The 22,907-nt window shown below is 40.6% G+C and overlaps 1 protein-coding gene across 1 annotated transcript in view; it reads right to left on the bottom strand.

The window, feature by feature from the left end:
• Positions 1 to 22,907, bottom strand: part of CRIM1 (cysteine rich transmembrane BMP regulator 1) — a 359,396-nt gene that overhangs the window by 3,167 nt on the left and 333,322 nt on the right. The window contains exons 14-17 of the mRNA XM_025197632.1: positions 21,796 to 21,906; positions 15,796 to 15,990; positions 14,574 to 14,696; positions 7,662 to 7,849 (exon numbers count right to left, since the gene is read on the bottom strand). Coding sequence (XP_025053417.1) covers positions 7,662 to 7,849; positions 14,574 to 14,696; positions 15,796 to 15,990; positions 21,796 to 21,906 — 617 coding nt within the window. The remainder of the gene's footprint in view (positions 1 to 7,661; positions 7,850 to 14,573; positions 14,697 to 15,795; positions 15,991 to 21,795; positions 21,907 to 22,907) is intronic.

The following is a 22,907-nucleotide window of genomic DNA, read 5'->3' as shown; positions in this document are numbered from 1 at the left end:
GTAGCAGAAGTTGGCAAATTAACCATTTTAACACTGACAGACACGAAGCTCCCCAGTCTAGCTCATGGCACTTCACAGAAAGCACCATGAGTTAGATCGGGGGCAGGCAAAATATGGCCCACCAAGCAATTTCATCTGATCCATGGGTGCCCACCAACTAATTGTACCCTGCTTAGCCTGTATGCTTCACTTCCACCCTCACGTGTAGAAAGGCCTGGTCCAGCCGGCTTACAGTATCTGGGAGGGGCTGCTGCTGCCACTGCTGCAGCTGCTGGAGGACCTGCTCAACTTCCCCAGCATCCAGCAGTTTCTCGTCATCTCCCTGCTACAATACTCACTACAGAGAGCAGGTAAGGATGCTGCGGGGGTGGGGAGAAGCTGCAGCTGGGCAGGAGCGCAGTACCCATGCCCAGGGGACTGCAGGAGTGTGGAGCTCAGGTGGGCAGAGGATGGGGACCCTACTACACACTCCCCCGCCATGGTGCACAGGCCTTGCTGCTAGTGGCAGCAGCAGCAACAGGCCCTTGGGGGTGCTTGTGACCCACGCAGGTACTACTGCCCAGTGCTGTGTGGCTCCAGCCAGAGCTACACGTGGTGGTGAGGAATGCAGCCAGGCTGGCCCTCCTCTGTCACGTGGGGCTCCCCAGAGTGCATGTGCAGCTCCTGGCACTCATGCACCCCAGTATGATGTGCTGCCGTGTGCAAGTCCTTGGACTCTGCCAGAAGTGGGCAGCAGTGCCTGGGTGGGCCCTGAGTGCCCCAAGGGCCCGCCGCCTGCTGCTGCTGCTGCGACTGACGACGGGTACTGTGAACTCTGTGTGTGTGGGTGAGTGTTGGTGGTGTGGGGGGGTGGGGGTGGGGGGGGGGGGGGGGAGGGGGGCCCCCCCCCCCCCCCCCAACTCTCCTTCACACCTCACAAAACGCACACACCCATACCCTGTCCCTGCAGCCCCCCACATATACACACATCCCTGCCACATGCCCTACCCCCCCCACACGCAGCCACACCCTCTCACAACCCACACTCCTCCCCCCACGCATAAGCCCACACTCCCAACTACACCCCCCACACACTATATAAGACCACTGATGAGCTATTATGCAATCACCTCTATACACACTATACAAACACAAATCATGACAAAAATATTTTTTGTAATAAAATCAAAATATAGCAGGTGTTTGTGACTTTTAGTATATGAATTTTTTTCTGTTTCTAAGATGGCAGTGTCCCCCCCTGCCAAGGAGTACTTCCGGGGGCAAAGGGAGGCACTTCATGTGGCAAAGGCCAGGGGCTGGGGGGGTGGGACTTATAAAGGTCACCTGTCAAGGGGCAGAGCTACCCTTGTGGCCCTCCAGACAAAATAATTGGCCACCCCTGAGTCAGATCGATCCTCCCGACCCAACCATTGTTAACGGTTGGATTGGTAGAGTGGGGGATTGAACTCCATTTTGGAGGCAGTCCAGCAAGGGAGGCTGTGTGTCTGCAGTCTCTTACCCCTTGCCCTATTGCAGGATGGGAAGGGGAGAAGGCAGGGGAGCGAGATCCATTCTTCTTATTTTTAAATATTATAGCACCGACTACAAACTGACATCTCACAGTGTCTGGCTGCCCAGTTTGAGACAGCTAACTTTCTAATGCATTTCTCCAGCATCAGAAAAATTACATGTTGTTAACGGTTCAAATAGTTGATTCCCTACTGTGATAACAGTACCAATGGATATTGGGGCAGATCCAAGATTTGGCAAAGGGGGATGTAGGGGGACAAGGCAGGGTGAGGGATTCCACCCTATCTATCCATCACTGCTGCTGCCACTGTTCCCAGCTGAGCCCAGGCCTCATGCAGACTGGCTGGAGCAGGCACAAGTAGCTTTGGCACAAGTTTCCCTGCCCCAGAGGCAGAGAGGAAAGCAGCAGCAGCAGGTGGAAGTGGGGGCCATGGGAAGGGGAGCAGATGTGCCTCTAAGTATAAAGTGGAAGGGGGGTTGGATTCTTATGTGCTTTGGGAATTTAAAAAAATCCCCAGAAGCTCTCATGTAGTGGTCCAGTTCAAAAGGGGGTTCTACTGCACCCCTCTGGATCTGCCCCGAATGGATATAACCTGTTGCCAAATGGTCTTTAGCAGGATAAAAAGTTTAGAGGATAAATTAAATACAGTAATCTTAGTACTACTTAATTTTAAAAATGTTTTCAATACAGTTTTGCACAGCTCAAAAATGAAACAGAAAATCCTGGATTAGATGGAACTATTTACATCATGATGTTCAATAGAGTCATACAGCATACAGTAAATGTCTGCCAACTCAGATAAATGTCAAAGAGAAGGTACAGCATTTACCAGACCTGAAAACTATTTACTGTGCATGTAATACTCTCAACTACACAAAATTGATGTTACAATAGGGGAAAAAATTTAGATGAACACGTAGTTTTAGTTGTAGAGATCAGATAAGAAGTGACTGTGTTTGAATCTGTGCTTGTCCTAACAGATATATCTGAAAACAGGTTTTGTTCAACAAATCAATTTACTGTTTTACAGCTTTTAGTGATACCTATTTAAATAGGAAAAAAACCTAATATTAATGTGGTCTCATACTACTAGAGAGCAAAAGGGTTTCCCAGGTTTTTAGTTCTTCATTTTTTAATACTTTAGCACAACTTGTCTTAAATTAATTATTTTTCCCCCCAGTCTGATATAGCAGAAGCCTTTTTTGTTTATGTTACATTTTCTCATTTAGCTGTATTCTTTTATATCCTTTCATTTATCATACCGGCTTCTGCTTTGGTGTGTTGAATTGCTTCTTAATATTACACCTGAATGCTTTATTGTACTAAGTTATTCTGCAGAGTTTTGTTTTCTTTGGCTATAAAGTAAAACCTCATTTGTGTAAGAGTAAATTTTATAGTCAGTGTTCCTGCAATGATTCCTTCTCATTTTGCTTTCTCCACATAGGTTGCCCATGGTTCAAGGAAGTGTTTCTATTTAAAAACTGTCAGTGTTTGGGGGGAAAAAAACCCATGTTTATTGGATTTAGTTGTGTGGTTCAAGTGACTAAAACACTGAAGGCAAGATTTCAAAAAGAACAACAGATCAAAACCTGCTGATCTGGGCAACCTGATTTATTACTATTATAAAGGACTTCCTAATTAATTTCTCTCTCAGTATGGTTGCTCATATGTTTATACTGTGAGAATTATTAAGACATATGGCTTAAAGCTGGCTGAACTGCAATGCACTCAATGTGTCTATGTAGCTAGGGAAATCATGTCCCACAAAGCAAGTGTAATGGGCACTGAATTATTGGAATACTAATGACAAAGAGGAGACCCAGGACTGCTCCAAACAAAATTGCCAGAAAGCAAAGGGAAGCATCAGGTATTAGGATTGTAATGACCCTGAGCCAGGGCTGTTATTTGCATTCTTGTCTGATGTGCACATCATTACACACGTGTGTGCATGTGTGTATATATATACGCACAAATACATATTTAAGAATGACTGTGAAAGAGGAGAAGAATAGATGGCAAACAATGGTGGTATTTAAGTATTGCTGTTGATATGCTTCTTAAGGAGCGAAGCATGGCATGAGTACCTTTCCATACATTGAATTGAAGCCCAAGATGGTTCCTAGTTGTCTACACTTCTTAGCAAGTATCCCATCACCCAGCAGAGAGCAGGAGGAAGAATCAGAAGGTTACTGGAGGAAGCAACTCTCAGAACAAGATGTTTTATGATAAAGATCTTTAATAAACTTTGACCCTTTGTGAATTCACAAATCTACAAAGAAGAGCTTGCCTATAAATGGCTTCCGCATTCTGCCTGGAATGTATTACATACTACAGTGCTGCTAGAGACTGAAACAAAGATGCTTTTATAATAAATAAGAATGAAGAAATAGATTTTTTTCTAACTATTGTTCTATTAAAACAAGATTTCTAAGAGATTAACTACATAGCAAATCTGATCTGCCACTTTTATCCTCTTGTTCACACAAATAATATTAAATAACCCTTCCAATTTAGGAATAATGGCACCAGAACCTGACATCTAAGTGGTAACACCTTACCCTAGAGCAGGACTCCTGCTAAAGTCCAGAGGCTCAGTTATGGAGCAAACTGGTCTTCCATGTAAAGAAAGTTCAAAATATGGTCCTATAAGGAATTAAATTATTCTTTTGTAAAAAAACAAAACAAGGTTACATTTTTTAATATATAAGGACATTTCAAGTGACACGACAGCAGGGTATTAACAGAGCAAAGATCTGCCATTTTAAAATTCTTCTGTGCTAAATTAGGGAAGGTGTAGCAGTACTGAAGTTCCTGCAAAAGAGGCAGCAAACACCCCTGAAAGGAAGGCCTACCCTTCTTTCCAGCTTCAGGGGACTGAGACCTGGCTCTGTGTTCTTTCTCCCCCAATCCATTTCTGGCTGTTTTCACTTAATAGCATTTCACTGAACCCCTATACATGCTGTAATACTTGCATCTTGATTGTAAGGAAAGAGAGAATAGGCACCAGCTGAAGGACAGAAGACATATGTAGGACAGAAGGCTGTGGTGGGACTATTGAAGAGAGAGATCAGGTCAGGGTAGGGGCAAGGAACCATGGATAAAAGATAGTAATATGAGAAAAGTAAATAGGAAGTAAAGTTGAAAGACTGCAAAAAGGAAGGAAAGAAATAGTGAGACATGATGTGACCTAGAAACTCCAAGGATCAATCCACTGGAGAAAGGGACTCCACAGAATCGAAATCACTGGCTTCAGCAACTCATACTTGCTCAAAAATATCTTCTGGCATATTATTTTGTTCAGTAGGCAGCAACGTAAAAGGAATAATAAACTACATGGGAACAGATGATTAGTTTTTTTAATGACTATGCTTGAAAGATGAAAAAGAATGACCCTCATTCAAAATGAATGCTTGGCAACCAACTCCTGGCTTTTGCTTATGGGCATGTGTTAACATCAGTTAGGCTGTACAAATGCTTCATTGATAACTTTTTGCTTTTTTTAAGCTTAGTAGTGAATTGTCTTGCAGTTGATCAATGTTTCACCAAAACTCGGGTCAGGGTAAAAATCTTTCCATCCATCAGCAGGAGGAGTTACAAACTTCTGTCCTCTAAGATATTATCCATTTTCTCATTTTCCTAAAATACTTCTTTTGGACAGTGCTCTGTGATTGCAGTCTGTTGGAAAAATTCTGTTCTTCTTACATGACTGACAAGGTAGTGAACAAAAACACCATTCAGGTTTAAGAGTCATGGACTGTCACGGTCCATATAAAAAGTTGAATTTGAACTTAAACAGAGATTCTTTGTTACATTTGAATAATGTATATACTCTCAAAATTACAGCAGTTACTTTCAGGTACAGAATGATTCTTCTGAAATTTACAAGCAAATCCATTAGTTAGCTTCTGAATTTTAATACCAGTCCTTTAAGACATTTCAGATATTGCATCAGACTCTTCTGTCTCAAATGATCATAAACGGAATAATGTAGATTCTTCAAGCTTCCCTGCATTAAAACTCCCTAAAAATGAATGTGCTGGCTGAATTGGAAGATTTTAAGGCTTACTGGACATTTCTGGCATTGCTCTTTTTAACCAGAAGTTTTTTCCCCCCCCTCCAGTAGCCATGGAAGATTACTATTCTAGAGAATTCTACCATGAAATGACATTTTTCAAAATGGTTGCCACCTACTATTTTTGTCATTGGAGAAGAAGAAACAGGATGCTCTCAGAGATTCCTAGTATTCCTAGCTTTTTCTCAAAGAGCATGATGGGGCAGGTCAGCCATTTTAAAAGACTGTAAAACTATCATCAGTTAATGACCATTTAATGGCATAGTATTTCTAGTTAGATGATTTATACATTCATAATATGCTAATACTGAGGAGTACCAATGGATTTTGTATCAACAGCTTTTGTTCTGTATATCTTTATACGGTAAAGTTGTGTTCCATATAATAAATTAGGATGAGATGCACTTGCTTGGTCTATGGTATGTAGAAATGAATGGAGTGTTGGTGAACTAGTATGAAATAGACTTTAATACCGAAGTCAAAATGAAGCTTTTCTGTGCAACCATACCTATGATTTTTCTATAGTGTTTCAAGTGTTTTTTCACTATTAATTTCCAAGTTTTCATACAATTTCATTTTTATAATTGCAATCAATAATAATGGTGTTTAATTCATATCTACTTATACCCTAAACATGTCTTAGAGGTTTCTGTCTTAGCAGTATAGATGGCAGTTAGCAGAAAATTTGAAAATGTTTTGATACATATACACAATAACTATCCTTTGAGGGCAAATTTAAAGTAGATGAGAGCTATAGTAACTATGCCAACTATGTACACAGAAGAATCTTTGACTGCAGATTTGTATGTCTGCTGATCTTGGTTCTTGTTCCTGAAAATTCATATTGAGCGGCAAATTGGTGATTTTTATTTTTTCATTTTTTTCATTTTTTCATTACACAAGAAATAATTTATTATAGCAACTGAGTACAAGTGTTATGAAATAATTGTGATGGCTAGAACCAGAAGGGTTAACGAGCAACTTATAACAAAAGAAATTTGCTTTTTGAAGGCATCTGAAAATATTGGCTAAAATAGACTTTATGAAACGACTTCCTGTAAATGTTTCCTGCCTGTCTGGAGTATAACCTGTAAAGAATATATATAAAACTGTTTGTACCGGTCATAAGACCAACATAAGTTTTTATAAAGCAGCGCTATAGAATAAATGCAGCTTTAGCTGATTTAACAAATTTTTGCTTAGAGTCAGTAAAATTAACGAACCTAACCACAAGGTATAATTAACATTAGGAGGTTGAACTTGGGTGGGTGGGAACATGCTAATCTCAGACCTCAAAGTGATGTGGTGTGATCTGCTCATTGGGTAAACCCAAGCTTGGGCAGTAACTTATTATAATAATTCCTAACACTTTTAACCCCATACGGTAACAGCTATAAGGTAAGATTGTGAGTGGCTCTAAAGCCAACAGATTAGCATAGACAGGATATAAAAGAACACGCACATTAAGTGACCAACAGGAAGGACAGAACATAATGGTCATTGCTGTCCCATGCCCCCGGATCTCTTACTTCCAGTCTGAGTGAGGACCAGATCCTGACTGAGGGATTCTCCCCGGTATCTCCCTCTGACAGCATGGATTGGGGATGCCTGACTTTGCTGAATCAACTTGACATGTACCTGACACTGAGGGTCTATCGATAAGTTGCTAACCAAGTGGGAACTCTTCGTTAATTTGTGTCTCTGTTTTATTATCACTGTCAATTTTTAACTTTTTTTGTTATGTTATCTGTTTATTAGCTTAACTTTTTATTAACTGCTATACATGCAAACTATATCTTTTGCTGTTATAAGTAAAATTCATCTTTACTGTCATAAGTAAAACTTGTCATTGCTTCACTCCCAACACATCACTTCCTCGATCCCGAACCAAACAGCCCAGTGGCTGATACAGTATACTCATAGTGCCCAGCTGGCCTGTGACAAATAATGCAACATGGGTTGAGATGCAGGGAAAAAATTAAGTTGACATTAAGTTGATCAAATGTACCTGAAATACATTCCAGGTAATCTCCTGTTTTTCAGAAATGGAGACTTATACAAATAAAAGTTTCACTGTACCTTTGTTGGGGCTTTGTAGCAAGACACAGGTATCCACTGCTTTTTCTGATTGACAAGCAGAAGGGCTATTATAAGAATCAGGGCAGTCATGATAGGAACTGTCACCCAAGCAACAGAGCTGAGAGATGTATCTTCATTTGGTTGTGGTCCTTTGCCTTCTCTATAATCACTTTGAAGATGACTCATGTCTGAAAGGTATGAACAAGAACATTTGTTAGTAGTAATAAATCTTAAGTGATCCTGCTCTGTCTGGATCATAAACAAGAATAGGATTATAAAAGTACCAGCCTTAGCACCTACCAGTATTTTGGCTTTGTGCTTTTTCCCCCTGTTATCTATGTTCTGAAATGTTATCTTACACTGACTGGTGCAATCAATGGCCCTTATCTGGATATGATAATTGTATTTTCAACTGGAGACATCTGAACAGTCTGGGGCTTGGAATGGATTCAGTAGTTTATGGTGAAGGTACAGACCTGATGGAAGGATCTATAAGATTTGCCTATACCTATAATGAGCTCCAGGGACAGGACAAGTAGAAGTGAGAGGGGAAAGGAGTATCTGTTAACTTAGTTTTGTATGAACAAGTAACTGTGACTGGAACAGTAATTTGCCAAGTAGAATGACAGATGGCTTTTTTGTTCCATTTAACTGTGCTTTGTGCAATTACAGCATATACATGGCGATACAGCACTCATTATCTGGCACTCTATCCAGTTCTTAGTTTGGTATAAAAATCTCGAAAAGCTGCAATGTTTCACAATATCGAGCCAAAGCACATGTCAGATCTATTAGCTCATATTTACTTTACATAGCTAGGCTTTTTGGTCGCTCTGGGGATGGGGACGAAATGTTATTTTTGTGCAGCTATTCATGTATGTGTGGATATACGAATTTCTCTATTTTTACATCTTTCTCTCTCTCTTTATATATAGATAGATAAGTAATTGCAAGAATAATTGTTATTTATTATTAATTTATCTGACTGGTAAACCACTATATATATATTCACTATCCTTTCATGTTCATCCTCTTCTAAATATTGTAGCTGCTGGGAATAAGAAAGGTAGTAAGAGCATCTTTATCTCTTTTGATCAGGTTTAATTTCCAACAGGTATATTTCCTTTTTATACACCTTTTGAGGTTTTATTTCTTTTGGGGGCTTGGTCCTGCCAATTCCTGATCAATGTAGGGTCCAGGAAGGATGCAAAGATAGTTCCACAGCATCTATTTATTCCTCAAATCCTGGTTAAATAAAACCTTTCATATTGTATGTTTTATAACATCAGGATAAGAATATGCCTATTTTGATGATGTCCATTTTATGTTTCAATTGTCTCCTGCTAGGAAATAAGTTGGAAGAGTTTCTGTGAAGTTAGAAATCTTCTGCATAGGAAATGAATCACTGTATTACATCACTTGCTGCTTAATCTAGCAGACCAGAGCATGCCATAAGCAGTATATAGACACACACACACACACAGAGCTATATTATAGTTTGGATTATGTACCCACAGAGAGAGAGAAACTTCTTAACTCAAACCCTTGTATGGGTATTTAAGCCTTTGGTCTAGGTATGCCAGGTAAGCAAGTTTGGCTTCTGTGCTGAGCAAGATATCAAATGTCAATGCTGAATCTCTTCTGATTAAAGTAAGGAACTGGATTTCAGAGTCTAAGGTCTCACTTGTTTTAGCACATACAAGTTAAAATTCCTCAAGTGGAAGATCCTCAGTTGTTATATGAAACTGATTGATTCCATACTATGTGGCCACTAAGATCTCTTTATAGCAATTCAGATTTTCATGGAATTGGAGCCTGTATCCACAGTATCTAGGGCTGTTTGAAGATGTGCATGCCACACATTGATCTTCAGTAAATTGAAGTTCTCCCTGTTGCCTTGAGGAAGACTTTCTATGTATTTACTCATGAAAGTCTAATACAGATAGTCTTATTTTGCCAACAGGGTTTTCTAATTAGTGGCTCTTATTTAGATGGCGAATCACTTTTTTGTCTAAACAAATCAAATTTTTCAGGCTCCTTGTCTTTTGACTGTATTCTGTGTTTACTTTGACCAGTTTTGTTTGCCATAGAAACAATCAATGAACCTAGCATGGAATGTGAAATTATCCAAAACCTTAGGAAGTAACGTAGTGATGGACTGTCTGTTCTCTTTGATGTTGGTGCAAGAGAGGCAGGCATCCTCCATTGCAATTTATATACTTTATTGATGGGCTCTGCAAGACATCCAAGTAACGGGGCACATAGCAGATCCCAAATTGTGTGCGATTCTTTTTCACCTGGAATCCTCACCTAGGATCTCCAACATGTTCTGGAATGTCTTACAGTCACCTGAGGTGGAAGTAGATGACACAAGCACTATATCTTTATCCAGTGATGATGAGACTATTTGAGCCAGGACAGGTTGATACTCTGTTTGAGATTCCTCATTACAGCCATGAACAATCTGTTCATTTGCCAAATGACCAGGCTGAAGTGACTGAGTGACTTCAGGTGAAGGAGGGAGAGAAAGGAAGGACAGAAGCAGCAAATGGTTTTCCAGGGGGAGTGGGATACTAGGGGGCAGCATACCTCCTTCAGCCTGTTTGCTTATGGCAGTGGTTTTCAACTTGTGGTCTGTGGACCCCTGTAGGTCTGCAGACTATGCCTAAAGGGTCTGCAAAAGAGGACTATGATCAATCAAAAGTATGTGAGTACCCACACTTAAAATGAAAACGGGTCTGTATCTCCATTCAAACTTGTTTAGGGGTCTGCAAATGAAAAAGGTTGAAAACACTGACCTATGGTATTGAAACGCAACTTTAGATTCTCTCTCAGACTTAAACTGAGCTAAATATCTGGACTCAAAGGAGTAAGTCAGTGACATCTCTCTACTACCTTAGAGCCTGAAAAGGAGAATTATTTTTTTCTTATTTAAAAAGAAAAGGAGCTGTACCATATTTTTCTTATGCTGTGGCTGATGTTGGTGATGTACACATTACTGGTGTTGGAGCAGTCATGGGGGAGGCACCTTTAGCACTGTTAATAGTGGAAAGTCTGGTACTGATGAGATAGTAGATTTTTAGATGTCATTTAGGATTTTAATATGGAATGTTTTGATGCCAAGGACTGATTTTTTTTTTGACGGCATTGGTACCAGGGGAGATGGTTTCAAATAGATTGGGGTTAGAAAACTAGTACCAGAAAATTTAAATAGTACTGAGGGAACCAAAGCTTAAGATGTGGTGACAGATGCTTGTCTGGATGTATTTTAGGCTTAGTACTACCCTTTATCTGTAAGACTTGAAAGGATTTGTGGCTTCTTGAGGAAGAGACCGAGGGCTGAGATCTCTTTTTCTTGTGGTCCCAGTGCTCCTTCCTCTTCTTGTTGCCTAAGGTTTTACCAGACAAAACTAGACCTTTAGGAGTGGCTACTTCAATGCCCTGAACTGAAGAGGCAGCCAAGAATGCTTTTAGATAATGAATGCTCAGAAATTGTTGCTTTAGGCCTCTCAGGGCTTGGAGGTATATACAGTGACCTGTTCAGTAAGAGAATTTTCCCTATCTGCGGGGGATGGGGCCTGTGTGATTCTGATATTCGACAGCAGCCGAATCTCTGAATCAGATTTGGCCAAATCGATTCGGGAGAGTGATTCAAATCACCAAATCGAATTACTGTCCCCTGAGTCAGCTGAATCCGAAGCGAATACTAGCCGCTTTGCACATGCCTACTGCATACTATGCAGCGGACCCTGCCTCTTAATGCCTGGTCCCACAAGGAGCTCCATAGGTCAGAAGAAGTGGCTCGCTTGGCTGGGACTTGCCTGTGGGTTGTACATTTGACATCTCAGTTTTAGGAAATGTTTTACACTTACCCCACTTCTGGACACAGTGAGCATTGGAGAGCCATCACTGTGAGACATTTTAGCTTTGTATAAGAACAATTTTTAAAGCCTAAAGATTTGTGCTAATTGTTATGACTGATCACAATTTCAGAGCTAAGTCCCTGGAAAACAAGGAAGCTAATTTCCTTCTAAACAAAAAAGGAAACTTTAAAAATCTTAATTCTAAAATAAATAACTAGCAATTAAGTACTAATTACAATGTTTTGCATAACTAAGAACTGCAGTGAATGAAGAAGCTGATACTGTAAGTTCCCATTCCTAGCCCTGGGAGATGAGCAGGAACTGAGAAGCAGTTGGGGTCACTTATCTTAGTTAGAAGCACAATGATACTCAGGTCATGGGCAAATCAGCCAGTAAATACTGATGGCCAAAAGCTGAGAGAGGTAGTTAGCTGTGCTAGTCTGAAGTCCGGAGAGGGCAGGCTAGAGATGAACCTTGCAGACTAAGCAGAGCACAAGCTTTTATAAATTCAAGCTCACTTCATCAGATTCATCAGACAGCATCTGATGAAGTGAGCTGGAGTTTATTGAAAGCCTATATATATATATATATTACTTAGCCTGTAAGGTTGATATGTACCCTGCCTTCTTCCAAAAGAAGCTGGCCACATGGAGTAAAATATGTATAAAAAACATTTTAAAAAGTGTGTTTTTTTCTGTTTACAATTATGCAAATTTTGCTATTGCTGATTGTGGCTAAACAGCAACATGTGTATTTCTCAGAGAGGAGTATTTTTTTCCTGCAACCCACTGTACTGGATGTTTACTAAAAACTGTTAAGAAATACTGAGAGCATTCAATTCAAGCAAAATATCAGCTCTATTAACATGAATATTCATTCAACTTCTTATGCAAAGCACCATTCACCACACCAGACACTTGTTCCATGGGACTGTTGGCATTTATCTCCCCCAGATGCTATGCTGGTACTACAAAGGCTGCTAATCTAATCTGAATCCAAGTCATTTTATGCAGCCTGGTAATTCCACAGCTGAATGGAGATGGTTTGGATTCACCAGGCTGTTCACCACCTAGAAAAGTTGTGATGAATAGAACTTCACAGATGTTTTGATAGAGAGGTTAAATTAGCAAACTATAATTTAACACATGCATTTTGGCTTTACTCAGAAAGCTATGCGACATGCATATAGCAGTGTCTGCATTAATACTGTAGGCTCTGTGTCATAGCTATCAGTATGAATCAAAACATTTTGATACATCTTCTGAAGCTAATGAACCCCAGACAAAAGTTGGTTACGACAGATTTATAGCTGTAGAAAGACAGGGCTCCTAGAGTGCGTCATCATAGTACTATGTTGTCCCTTCTGGTTCTTTACTGAGTATCAGGTCAAAAATGAGGATTCCAGTCCTCATCTCTGGCTAGGGACAGAAGTTACACATAAATCGGTTTAAGGGATCAGAAACTGGTTTGAACTTGTAACAGAACAGACTTCCGGTGCAAATAAACCAGTTTCAAAATGGCTGAAACTGGTTTAAAATAAACCTAGTTGAATGTAGTATCAGACTTCAATGATTTAGATCAAACCAGTTAATGAAACCTGTCCCAGAACCATTCCTTGGTTTAAGTTAAATCAGAGCCCCCCAGCATGCTCTGTAGCCTGCTCCAGCAGAGAAGGGTTGGGGGGTGGGGCATGGGAAGGCAGGGACTGCTCCCTTCCTTCCCTCCCTCCCCCGCAAGCAAACCCCAGCTGGGGTCTGGGGCCATGGAGAGGGGTTAAATCTGCCTTCCTGAGTACAGAGTTGCCCTGCCCGCCAAACTTATTGAAAGTTACTGCTAGCCGCTGTGACTCTGGATTTGGTGACTCTACAAATCCTAGAGTCACATGGAAGCAGGAAGAGGAAATGACGAGCAACCCTGCAGAGTCCTGCTGCTGTGACAGTGCACTGCAAATCCCAGAGACCTTGGGGGCAGCAGGAAGAAGTGAACACACAACCCATGCTGGCTACGTGCCAGAAAGCCATGCTCTAGCACCCACCCAGCTTCTGGCCTGAGCAACTGCAGGCATGTGACTGTATTTCCTGATTCAAAAGTAAATGTGTGTTCAGTTGTTTCTCAGTTTAATCTCTGCATCTTAGACTAACCTGCAAAGACTGAATCAATTTAGCCTTAGGCTGTTTGACTGTTTGTACTTAGCCTGTGAGTTTAGCCCCAGGTACTCAAAGGGCCTTCTGTGTATGTGCAACTGTTAGTTCTCATGATAACTACAAGTTTCTGGAAATGGAACTTGTTGATCTCAACAATATGAATGTGTAGGAAATAGAACTTTCTCAGAATGACCCATACTAGCAGAATTTACTCTTGCATGGATTTAATGGGACATAAAGCTCAATATTTTCAGAATAAAATGCCAACCTAATTCTTCCTTCAGTAACTTCACTCAAACCACCTATCTGAAGAAGAAAACACCAATCATAGTCGGAGAGGGAGAGAAAGGTAATGAAATTTGTGTTGACTTTAATACATTTGTATAGTGGTCAACTGAAAGAACTTATTAAACAAATATTTTGGTTAAGTGCCCAGTTGTGCTATACTTTCTCAAGATGATACTGCCACTGAAGTCATTCATTCTTACTATTATGAATAAGTACTACCTAATGCAAATGGGAGACTCAAACTGACTGAATTTAATACATTTTTATACAGTACTTTAATGGATTTAGTTTGCTTTGCCAATATTTCTTATCAGGATAACATTACATAATTATATATTACAAGCTGAAGCTTATTTAAAGGAGTATTTTTCTGCATTTAAGTAGAAATTGAAAGCATAGGCATGCATTTCCTGCTTACAGAAGATTATTAGGTATTTTGCTTCTACTTCAAAATGATAAATTGCATTATTTCTTGTATTTATCCTACAGAAATTATGCCTAGACCTTTGTAAACATATTGAAAAAGCTAGTTGTTAGCTTCCTTCCTACAGCAAATGGACATAGGGAGGAAGTACAGACCTTACAAAGTACAGTTAACAACTTCTGTCAGCTCTTACCTCTGTGGAGATGGACAATGTCATTTTCACTGGGTGTAGGCCAAATTGGTGCTTCGAGTTCATTATCTCCCTGGTGATTTGTTTTCTCAATAGGGATGTTGGTGGGCTCAGGTACATACATCTCTGCAAATAGGACAAATACTTTTTCAATAAATCATAAAATCATCACTACTTTGCTGTATCTACATGTGGGTTCTGGGCTTTTTTGGATCGGTAGTCTTTTAACCCTCTGGATCTTATTGCTACTTTGGAAGCCCTCATCATTACTCCTATCAATTCTTTTTTATTTGCTAGAGTATTTTTGCTTGCTGAACACATGTGGAAGGTTATAGGTTGCTGTTTATTTCATACTGTACAGGATACTACTGCTTATAGCCCAGTGCTATTATGCCATTGAGAACTGTATGGAACAGCCCTCGGAGGCGGGTTTTTTTGGTTAAAATATTTTGTAGTAATATATTGTGTCATATTACTTAGATTCCAAGAATCTGCTCCCATTAATCCCACTCCACCAACATTAAAGGCCAAGAACACAGCTGAACTTTCCCAATTGGTGTAGAGTTGTCTTAAATACCTCTTACTACAACCTCATTTGGAGTTCCCAATATATGAGATATATAATGGGTTTGAAAAGGGAAGAGCTGAAGCTCCTCAACTGGCAGATGGTCTTTTAGAGGTTGTTATCAACTGACAGAAATAAAAGTACAAATCTGCAGTAATAGGTTAGGACCAGAATAAGGAAGTTGCAACAAAGTCCTTTGTTGATTCACTTGGACATATATAAGAAATTGTCCCATTGTATCAAAAGTATGTCTTTTATAAAATCAGTTTAGGAAGAAATTCCCAATTTGTGGAGCAAAAGAAATGCCAGACACCTGTAGATCTACAGAGGAATACAAATATTTCTTCTTCCATTTGACAATCGTGCTTTGCTTTCCCCTCTTCTCCCAAAATTTATGAAGAAGTCAGTTGGCGAGGAAAAGCAAGCAGTTAATTTTTGAATTCACAGTTTGTAGGAGCTATACTATTGCACAGTGTTTGCCTATCTACAATGAGTATTTAGTTCCTTAATTATCCTGTGCTGCTGTTTTTTGTGATACAAGCAACACTCCTGATATCTTCAATATGCAGCACTCTGTATGAATCACAGCTTATATCAAAAGCTGATTACAATCTTGAAAAACAACATAACTTGTCCAATTTAGGGCTATGTTCTTATTACCTGGACACATGGGACAACAGCTTCCTTCAACATTGATAGGCTCTATACATGGGAGAGGTGGGCAACTGACAGTGGAGCAAAGGGTCTGACCCTGCAAACAGTAGCAATGTGTGCAGCTGTCAATGTCCCAACGTTCTTCGTCTGCATATGTTTTTCCATTGAAGTGGCACACCACCTTCTTTGGTACTGTATCTTCTGTTGGGAAAACATAGCTGTGATCACTTAAAAGCAAAAAAGTTAAAAAATAACCCAACAAAGACAATCACTCTCATCCTCAACCCAACCCCCTTCTCCTTTAGTGCTGACCAGCAAATAGAAACAAAATTATATATGTGTCTTTTCTGCTTCTTTGGAAAGGTACAGTTGGCCTGGATTTTTCATTTCTTTAATTCTTTTTTTTTCCTTTTTCTCGTTAAATTTTCAGGCCCTGTCTCAGTTGGAAGACTCTTATATATATATATATATAATGTGAGTGCATCTGTGCTTGTCTATTGCACAGACATTTACTCTCCGAAGAGTTTACTGCATTAATTTTCACTCTGTAGGCTGTGGAACACTTTCTGATAGCCTGCAGTGTTACTTCTGTCCTAGTAGTGAAACACTAGGAGGCACTTGTACACATGACATGGTTTTAGGTCTTAGGTTTGCATTCTATTCCCCTTAAATTGAAAGGTGGGTTTTATTTTTCCAACACTGTACATATGATGTTCTGGTGGTTGCAGGCACCCGCTGAAGGCAGAAGCGGCAAGGGGCCTGATCCTTTCCCCGCCCCTTAGTGGAGCCTGCCCACCTCTCCTGCAGCAGGGGGTAGAACTAACCTGCCAATTTGCTAACTGGCCACAGGAGAGGTGGGCAAGGCTCTGCATAAAAAAAGGATTGGGCCCCTCACTGCTTCTGCCTTCAGCAGGCTCCTGCAGCCGGCAGGACTCCTGGGGCTGCCCGGGAACAAGCTGGCTTGCCCCTGGGGCACTGCAGGGAGGTGGCAGAAGGGCAGCTGGGTGTGCTGGAGGCCAGAGAAAGTGGCGGGGATGGTGCATGGGGTGCTGGAAGCCTGAGTGGACTCCAGGAAGCAAGCAGCCCACCCAGGTATCTCTATGTCCCGTTCCTGTCCTCTTCTCTAGCCGCCAGCACACCCAGCTGCTTTCCTGCTCTCTCCCCATGCTGCCCCAGCAGCAAGCTAGCCCATTCCTGGGCAGCCCCAGGTGTCCTGCTGGCTGCAGGAGCCTGCTGAAGGCAGAAGCAGCGAGGGGCCTGATCCTTTCTTTCTGCGGAACCTGCCTGCCTCTCCTGCGGCCAGGAGGCGAGCTAGTGGCTACAACATTCCAAGTTCCAATGTTGCAAACTAAACTACACTGGGATGTAGTTTAGTTTGCAACAATACAAACTCATTTTAAACCACCAAAACTTTTGTACGTGTAATGCCATTAAGCCACACAAAGGGAAATTTTCATCATGTGAGCATCATGACATTGTTGCATGTACAAGTGCCCAGGGAGTTTTTAAACAGTAGGTACTTTGTATTCTGAACACTCTTAGTGTTGACAGTACCCTTTTTATTAAGCAGAGTTAAAAATTAAATAGCATATCTCTCCCCAAATACAAATTACATAGCTCTCCATGGTGATAGCTTCCCTTCTGTATGATCAAATGTGCAGAGGATACCAAACTCATGGGTAGTAAAAACAAACAAAACTGCACATTGCAAAGTGACCTAGAAATTAGGACAGTGGACATCATATTTTTCCATATAAACACAATTGTTACCAAGAAGAAGAAATAAGTGTAGGTTCAAAACTGGGAGAATCTCCATTATAACATGTGGTTCCCAATATTAAAGCACTTGCTAAATATTAGCTTAACATTAATGGACATTACATGTGGAAATTCACAGACACCAACAGTTGAATATATCCTTTAGAGTCACCTCTCAAATAAAATTATAAGGCTTATTAAATGATTTTGCTTGGCAGACCTACAGTTTACAGTTGTATTTATACTCCAGTGGCATCATAATAGACTGATATCATCCAGAGTGTCTGGGATAGTAGCCAGATGAGTAGTACAATACACCCAGACAAAGTAAAGTGAAATGTAAAAAGGAGAAAAGCAAGAGGAAGCACTGCCAAGTAAACACTAATGAATATAAGAGACTTGTTTTAGTTTATGTATACAGGTAATTCAAGCTATGAGCGATTCAGGCTATGATTTCTACAAACGTTAATGAAGCTACATTGCTCTTGGATGGAAAGTCTTCAAAGTGAAAAGGGTGGGAAGGTTAGAGCAGTAAACAGGCAGATGTAATTTCTAGGGCTATGCAAAGCTTTGGTCCCCGATTCGATTTGGCAGAGATTTGGCCTGATTCGGTGGCTGAATCTCTGAATCAGAATCAAATCAAGAGACCCTTTAATCTTTCTGAATTGATTCGGAAAGATTCGGCGATTCGGATATAGACACATCTTTAAATGTTTTTTTCTACATACCTCTAGGTACCAGGTGGCTTGTGAATGCTGTGATGGTGGGGTGGATGGAGCATCCCACAGAAGTGCAGGGGGGTCCCCAGTGCGCTCAACAGCAGACCCGGAAGTGGACCAGAAGCGCTTCTGGGTCTGCCAAGGAGTGTGCTGGGGGGGCCCCCAGGCTTGGTGACTGGTGCCTCCTGGTTCTGGGAGGGCACCCGGGGTCCCCCCCGTGGCCAATCGCTGAGGCGGAAGGGGACTTGGGGGAGGTGGGGGTGGTCCCTGCATGCTTGGTGGCGGACCCAGAAGTGGACTGGAAGTACTTCCAGTCCACTTCCAGGTCTGCTGCCAAGTGTGCAGGGGGCCCTCTGCACTCCTGTGGGACACTCCATCTGCCCCACCTTGCAGTGTTAATGAGTTGCACCTGGTACCTCGAGGTATGTAGAAAAAACATTTAAAGCTGTGTCTATGTCTGCATCAGCTTCAAATCTTCAGATTCAGCTGAATCGAATTAGGGACAGTGATCCAAATCAACGAATCGAATCACTGTCCCTAATTCGGGCTGAATCTGAATTGAATATGGCCTGTTTTTCACACCCTAGTCATTTCTCTGACAAGTGGAGGCTAAGAATGGGCTAGTCAGAAGTGGAAAAAATCCTAGTGAAGGATAAACTTCAATGTATATTTAATTTCAGCTCATTTGAAAGATTGCATTTTGACTGATACATGAATCAACATGAAAGAGATGGAGATTGCTATAATGAGTGGAAGCTTGGAAGAGATGCACAGGTAGGAAATAACACACAAAAGGACCCCTTTCTTCTTGCAGCTTCCACTGGCACCGATGAAAGAAATTTGTCATGGCCAGCCATTAATGAAAGGAGAAAATAAAACCTTTCAAAAACAAGTACAAGTAAGACTTTATTTTCTCACTTATTAAATATCTACTTGTCTCCTGGAAACTAAGAGAAGTTTGTCTTCAAAAATTAAGTCTCTATGTTGGGTATAAAAAGTAAATTTTAGAAAACTTAAATCTATACTACATCTTAAGTGTATAGTAATCTAGTGTTTAGAAGCTAACATGGTCTGGAACCAAAAACGGAATGGGGCGGGGGGTGGAATCCATTGTTTTCTGGAAGTCAGAACAACTTGGGAAGGTTCTGGTCCTGAGGATTTTGCCTACCAGATGATTTTTCAACTGTTGCTTAAAGACCCTATAATAAGAGTGCTTCAGAAATCTCAGGAAGTTATTTCAGAGCAGAATAACAGGAAACATATGAAAGCAACATTTTAAGATATAAACAACAAAGAAAACTGAAAGCTGCCAAAAAGAGACATTTTTTATAAATGTTCCAAGTTTTTGTTTTCCCATGATGCCTGCCCCACATTCATATTAGCAACAGCAAGAAAATAATCTGTAGCCAAAGGAATTGAAGTTACCATACTGCCTCTTTTGTGGACAAACTGTCATATTAGGAAACCTTAAATTAGCAAACATGTTATTGTAGTTGAAATCAAATAGTTAATTATATATACAGTGGGTGTATCTACATGTGTAATTAGTGTGTCTGAATAAATTCTGGCACAGTTTCCATTGGAGTTTATTGCTCCTGGGTGCAGCATTTACACGCATGCCCAGGACTGTAGCATGTTGAACTGGGTTGGAGCAGCCCTGGCTAGCAAGGGCCCTGGGAGGGTCAGCCTTCCAGGCCAGAGCTGCTTTGCCTTGGCTCAATGTGTCGCAAAGGAGCTGACTGGAGCACAAAGGTGCTACAGTGCGGGGGCTAGCTGGCAGGCAGCCCCTGCACTGTAGCACCCTCATGCCCCAGCCAACCCCAGTCACTGTCTACACGTGAGTTGCAGTGCACTAAATAACTCCGCTGTAGGATAGCACTTGTGTTGGGCAGTACTATCTTATGACGGAGTTTATTAGTTTATTTCGATCTAAAAGCATTGCACGTGTACGCAGTAATGCTTTACTGTGGAGCTAATTAGTCAACTCCATAGTAAAGCGTACACATGCCCCCAGCATAAAGAAAGTAGAACAATGTCAAAATACAAGAACACACTTATCTACAGTCTCCATAAAAACAGTTTTGGATAGAAAATGTACTATAATTTGTCATCTACTATGATAATTTGTCATCATTAAAAGTAAATAATCATTAAAAGATTTTATATTTGAACACCACTTGAAGTCTTTTGTTTTTATATGTTGGATTGCTATTGTTAAGAAATGGCAAATTAGCACGTTTTAGCTGCTCACAAATTTACATGTTTGCAATACTGACCTAGTGCATGAAAATCTGAAAGTATAATTCACTAAAAACATGACATAAAACCCCCAAAATCCAAAACAAAAACCCAAACTAGCTAGGTCATTTCCTTTTCCAAGATGATGCAAATATAAAAAGTTAGCAACATATGTAACAGAAAAACTTGCAGGGGTGTAGGTTGTAGCCATGTTGGTCTAAGGACATAGGCAGACAAGATTCTTTGGGTGAATATTGCATCTTTTATTAGACCAACTAAATAGTTGGAAAATGTTTTTCTTAGAAAGAAACTTAGATATTTAAAAATATAAGATGTTACTACTGAGTAATAAAGTAAGGACATGGGGAAAAAAAAAAGGAAGTGACTGGCAAATTCTCTTCCTTTTGTAAAAATGTACATTAGTCTTAGCTTCAATTCAGTCAACAGATTTTGAATGGTGTAACTAAAACAGAACCAGACCCAGGATTTGTAACCCATGTTCCCTTTTACTGTAATTTGTAAAAGAACAAAAAAATCTCATTACACATGGCTATTTTACTAATTCTCATAATGAGCCAGAGATCAATCTGACATTCCTAGCACTGTTACCTTTCTTTAATGTCAGATATATTTAATAGCTGATTATTTTCTTTATCTTACCATAAAATATTTATTTTAAAATTCAAAATATCTCGTATCAAACTGAAGGAGTATCTTCATTAACTGGTCAGAGCAGTTGCTCACTGCGGCTGCTTGCAGACATGGGAAAAAAACCCAAAACGATGCTTTACTTTAAAGTTGGCGCGTCCCATGCCAAGCCCAGCATATACCCAGAAGAGGCAGCGTGTTAATTGTACCCAGCTTTCCCCATGTCTGTAGAGATTGAGCGTTTTAGTGGGGTTTTTTTTAGCATTTTTATCTAATAGCCAACTGAATCAGCTTTAGCTGAAAGCACCAAAAAGCCCTGCTGAAGTGCCCAATCTATACTGACGCTGCAGAGCCAGGTCAACTAATGAGCACAGCTTCCATTAGAGCACATTTTCTTCCCCACATCTGTCCATACCCTTAGTCTCAAAACAACAATTTGAAACTTTCATGTGCAACAGCTACCCCCTTCCCTCTGCAGTCAAAAGGAGAAGAGCCAAAAAAGGCCTGTTCCTTCAAGGTAGCGAATAGCTTCAACTGCCATCAGTGGGTCAGGGCGACTTTGGCACCATCCCAGGAACCTGCCTTGGGGTATGGAAAAAAACCAGCTGCTACTGCAGCTGCATAAGCAGAAGCTGCCACTGACCGTGTGTGTTGCAGCTGTTCTGGATAGCTGGATGCATTATTAGGCCTTTAACTCCCACTGACTTATTAGGAATTGGAGACATCAAGAACCTCGTTGCATCAGGCCTGGAAACTTGAATGAAATCAGTACAAAGAAAACTCACAGAAATAGAGGGCAAAAAGAAGGAAAATATATTCATACCAACAGATTATGCATATCTTAAGGAAACCTAAATGGGACTCCTTTTGTTCGGCATACATCAGTCCACAAGTGACACTGCTCACTGGACTCCTAAATGATTATGCTCTAAATACTTTTCAGAACAGAGCTAAACATATCCAAGAGACCCCATCTAACTAGTTTCTCCTTTCTGAACTTAGAGGCAGTTTGAAAAATGCCAGGAGCAAACCTACAAGACTGTTATGTATCTCTGTAGGGAAACAAATAGGATGGTCATTAAACACAAATATGCAGGAAAAATGCAGTCAGAATTGTAAGAGAAGTCTCTACCAGAAGACAAAATGAGTGTAACTCTAGGTTCTTACACAACTATTAGGCATGTTCTTGGCTTCTTTAAAATGGATAAATGGAGAAGACATGCTTACACACTGACTGAGGGCAGTCTTTGCAAAGTCATAGTGACTCTTGAAATCAGAGCAGACTATGTATCCTATCAGGCTCTTCCCTTCATCATATGCCATAAGAACTGCCAGTGGGTAGTAAAAGAGGATTATAACAGTAAGAAAGGGGACTATAGAACACAGAAGATTGATAGCTTACTTGGCAAGGTTTTGAAACAAATGGTTCCAAAACTGAAACTTTTGCTTACACTGTCTGGTTGCATACTTAAGGAAATTAGCGAGTGCTGGAGGATGTAATGGGAAACAGCCTCTTTGACAAAGAACTTCTTGGACAAAAACATGATGATGGAGAAAATGTGGCTCTGGGGCTCATGACAACTTAGATCTTTGTTATTCCAATCCTGCATACTTCAAGCAACACCACAAATTTCATCAGACACGGCCTAAAATGGCCTCCCTCCTGTCCCATTATTCTAGCTGAGGTCTGAAAACGATGCAACAAAGTTGCTGTGGCTTCCGCATGCAGATGAGGATTGTATAAATCATGTTCAT

The sequence above is a fragment of the Alligator sinensis genome, unplaced genomic scaffold (assembly GCF_000455745.1).
Source record: "Alligator sinensis unplaced genomic scaffold, ASM45574v1 scaffold489_1, whole genome shotgun sequence".
Lineage (NCBI taxonomy): Eukaryota > Metazoa > Chordata > Crocodylia > Alligatoridae > Alligator > Alligator sinensis.
Note: the sequence above shows the minus strand (reverse complement) of the source record. Positions and strands in the feature narration are given on the sequence as shown.